Source organism: Eurypyga helias, unplaced genomic scaffold (assembly GCF_000690775.1).
Source record: "Eurypyga helias isolate BGI_N326 unplaced genomic scaffold, ASM69077v1 scaffold37105, whole genome shotgun sequence".
Classification (NCBI taxonomy): domain Eukaryota; kingdom Metazoa; phylum Chordata; class Aves; order Eurypygiformes; family Eurypygidae; genus Eurypyga; species Eurypyga helias.
The window spans coordinates 1-3,708 of record NW_010254016.1 but is presented as its reverse complement, the minus strand read 5'-3'; the positions used below and the strand labels follow the sequence as shown (position 1 = coordinate 3,708).

The 3,708-nt window shown below is 58.0% G+C and overlaps 1 protein-coding gene across 1 annotated transcript; it reads right to left on the bottom strand.

Annotated features, from left to right (window-relative positions):
- Positions 1-167: 167 nt before the first annotated feature.
- On the bottom strand, positions 168-3,703 carry AARSD1 (alanyl-tRNA synthetase domain containing 1; the record flags this gene model as incomplete). The annotated part of the gene is made up of 10 exons (XM_010152861.1): positions 168-303; positions 425-519; positions 1,043-1,097; positions 1,546-1,637; positions 1,836-1,902; positions 2,114-2,244; positions 2,681-2,797; positions 2,888-3,044; positions 3,391-3,448; positions 3,634-3,703. Coding segments are annotated over 10 exons (978 nt in total), but the record flags the coding sequence as incomplete, so codon positions are not given.
- Positions 3,704-3,708: the final 5 nt, after the last annotated feature.

Here is a 3,708-nt window from a genome sequence, read left to right as displayed (position 1 = left end):
GGGGAGACGACAGACCCTTGCCCCAGCGCAATCCCCCCGTTTCCCAGGAGCCCCGAGCAGCTGAGGCAGAGCACGTGCACACCAGCTGTGGGTTTACGTCTCCGTTCTCTGGGAGAGCTTACGGAGATTGCGCCAAGCGGGGAGACCGCCCCACCGAGGTCTGCTCCTTATGCCTCAGGGCTCCGACGGCTGACGAATTCCTGGAGCAGCGCTTGCACTTCTCCTCGCCGACTCATCTGGGCGGCCTTGCCCTGAAAGCGGCCTCGCTTCCCAGCTCCTCTGCCTCCCAGCAGCTCTGCCACCCTGCAGGAACAAGGGGACAGGCTGGAGGCTGCTCAGTGGCCTGGCCTATCCGTGCCCTCAGCCGCTTACTCTGCAGCCTCGGGACGTTTCCTCGTTTCACCGAATCCACGGAACACGTTACCTGGGACCTAAACTCTCAACTGCGTCAACAGGTCCAGCCAGAAGAAAGAGTCCCGCTTCTCTGTCATCCCCCACGGTCAGGAACAGCAGGGTTTCCTGCGGACAGAGGTGGACCTTGCTCCAGAAGAACCAGCACCCACCGTGTCCGGGGAGAGGACAGGCGCTGGCGCCAGGACAGACCCCAGCGCACGCCCAAGTTTGCGTGTTACTGAGACCGCGACTCGGACTGAGGGAGGGGGAATTCTGAGCCTTCCCTGGTGAGTCGCGTGCTGTGGGGGCAGAACGGGTACAGGGGTACCCCAGCGTACACTGACAGGGTTGGCAGTTGGACCAGATGATGCTTTAAGTCCCTTCCAAGTGAAATCACCCTCTAGTCGGGTCTGGCCTGCCCTAAACCAGCCAGTGAGCTCCTGTGCAGCCCTGGGGGGGCTTCTACAGCGCTCGGCGTTTTCACCAGACCGCCGAGGACTCCCCTGCAGACTGGGGCTGCTGGGGACACCCCCCGTGGAACTTTGGAAAGGTGACAGAGCTTGTGGCTGCGGGACAAGCAGAGCCTGGCCGAGCTACAGCCTGAGGGCAAACACCCGCGGTGGCAGGTCAGTCTCCAGCAGGGACTCACCTCTGTCCCGATCTCATTGGCGATGATGTTCATAAATTCAGAGTCACCCTCCTTCCTGTGTGGGCAGATGAGAAAACACCTCAGAAAGAAGCAAAATTCCCCTCTAGAGTCCAAAACATCAATCGGAAACCCAAAGTCTGGTCAGGCCGGGGGCTTTGGCCTCTTGCTGTTAGCAGGGAGGTTACTCCTTTCCTATGTCTCTAAACCCTCGTTGTGCGTTCCTGGGGACATACTGGGAATTATTTGTTTAGAGCTCCTCAGTTTTATCTGAAAGTATCAAGGGCAGAGAGAATCAGACGCTGTTATTTCTGAGCTGTAAAACCCAACCAACCCAGTGGCTGCATCGTAACACGTTCCCGTACCTGCACAACACACAGTTCAATATTCCGTTCACCCTGCTTGTATTTTTCCTTGGGAAACGAGCCTGAATAGGCCTCAGAGAGACACAACTGCCTGAAAACATGTGAGACACCCGTGAACTCCTTCCCCCAGCTCCCCCATACCTGTGTAGAACAAACAGCTGGCTCGGAACAGGTTGGCTCTTGAAGTCCCGGGCTATCAGAACCGCCATGTCCCTGAGCAGGTTCAAGTTGTTCTGAAAGAAAAGCCACCAGCTCGTCCTGCAGCTGGCGACGTCGGTGCCAGCCCCGAGCTGCAGCCCCAGAGACGGGAGCAGGTTTCACCATATCCAGAAAATCTGGGGCCCTCAATCCAATTGCCAGTTATCAATTCCCTCAGCCTAACCCGGGTCTAGAGGGAGCAGCCACACGTGCATTCCCCAGCCATCCCCTACCTTCTGGAGCAGCTTGACGGAGCTCTGCAGCCTCTTCACCGCCTCCACGTGCTCACCTGGCCCGTTTCTGAAAGAGCGAGGAGAACACAGATCAGGAGAACGCGGACGAGGAGAACGTGGATCAGGACAATGCGGATCACCACCCGAAGGGCAAAGAAAGGATTCCTTAAGGGAGCAAAAGCAGGTAACACGTCCCGTGGGGATGTACCCTGAGGGCTGTGCGATACCTGTCAGGAGGAACAGTAAAGATGGAACAATCGAAGTGGGAAGGGCATTACTTGAGCAGCGAGGTCAGAGCCTTCTCAGTGCTGTGACTTTGTTCGATTGACTTCAGCACTCGGCTTCCTGCCAGGAAAACCAAGTTGGTTTTGTTCTTTTTCCCTTTTTCTGTGCCAAGGAGTTTAATAACCTGAAAAAGAAAACCGCCCTGGTCAGAGAAGAACATGATTTTGCTTATACACACAGAGGTGGTCGGCTCCACTACACTAGGCCTTGGGAATTTCCTCTCCGCCACTGGAATCGGCCACTGGGTCAATGTACAAAAGGCCGGGAGAGGGATCCGGCGGAATTGATACAATTAGGGAGTGAAGGGCTGCACTCTGCAGTGCATCTGGAGGTCTCTGCTGGGACGCAGACCAAGAGATGACTGCAAAGAAACACAGGCAGCTCTCGCATCTGAGCTCCACCTCCAGCTACGGAGGATTTCTCATTTGTGACAAACACTCCAAAACGCCCCTCTGCCACAGGGACAACGCCCAGCAGGCCCCGGATCTCAGGGAATTCTGCTGTGCTGGGTCTGAACACGTGGCAGGAGGCCCCGGAGGCAGCTCAGCCGCAGCCCCCACCTGCAGGTCACTCAGGTTGGAGACGTGAGTCCCACAGCACATGTTGGAGTCCACGCCTTGGATGTCGACAACCCGCACTGGCCCCACGTGGTCATCGGGCAAACCGCGGCTCCTCACCTGGCAAAGGGACAACGGCCAAGCAGGTGACATCCACGCCGCCGTGGCTCTGCTCCCACAGATATCACCAGTTCTCTCCCCACCACTCACTGTTTCAATTTCAGGGTCGTCTGCAGCCAGTTCCCTCACCACCACGGGTACCCTCTCCCGGATTTTCTCGTTCACGCTCCTCTCCAGGGCCTCTGTTTGCTCTGCTGTCATGGAGGGGGTGTCCAGCTCGATGACACTTCGCTGGCGGCCCAGCTCCCTGCACCGATGCAGAACATCTGTTGCTGTAGCTGACTGCCAGAAGGTCCCTCTGCAGCACTAACGGGCATCTCACTGCCCGGAACGCGGTGACTGAAACACACAGATCTCTCCTCCCCCTGTGATGTACAGAGCACCAGCCGCACACCCATCACTTGGAGGAGGACAAGGCAGAGCAAATACCCAGCATCTTTCCAGTTCAGCCACCTCTCCCAGGCTCCCTGAGCTCGAGTGACATGTCCGAGAGCAAACTGCTTTTGACGTAGCAACGCCCAGCTCCTCGCGGCCCCGCACGGTGGCACACACCAGACCAGGCTGGGGTCAAAAGGAGCCTTTTCCCCACTCACCAGGAAGTTGTCTTGAAGCCGAACATCTGCTCTGCGATGGCGGTGATGAGATGCTGTCCTGGAAGAGACGTGTGAGCAGCAGCTTTGAGTGCCACTGGACACAGGAGAAGAGGTCTGCAGTCGGACTGCTTTCTGCTGCCATTCCCCATGACATCTGCACGTGCGCCAGTGCCGTGGGGCCTGTCCTGCTGCTCCGGGGCAGACAGAAGAGACAGCCATCGCGGGGGACGGGGGGGCTCGGACCTGAATGCTGCTGCATGTGGTCGAAGCGGCGCTCCCAGTCCAGCGACAGCAGCACCTCGGCGCCCGGCTCCAGCG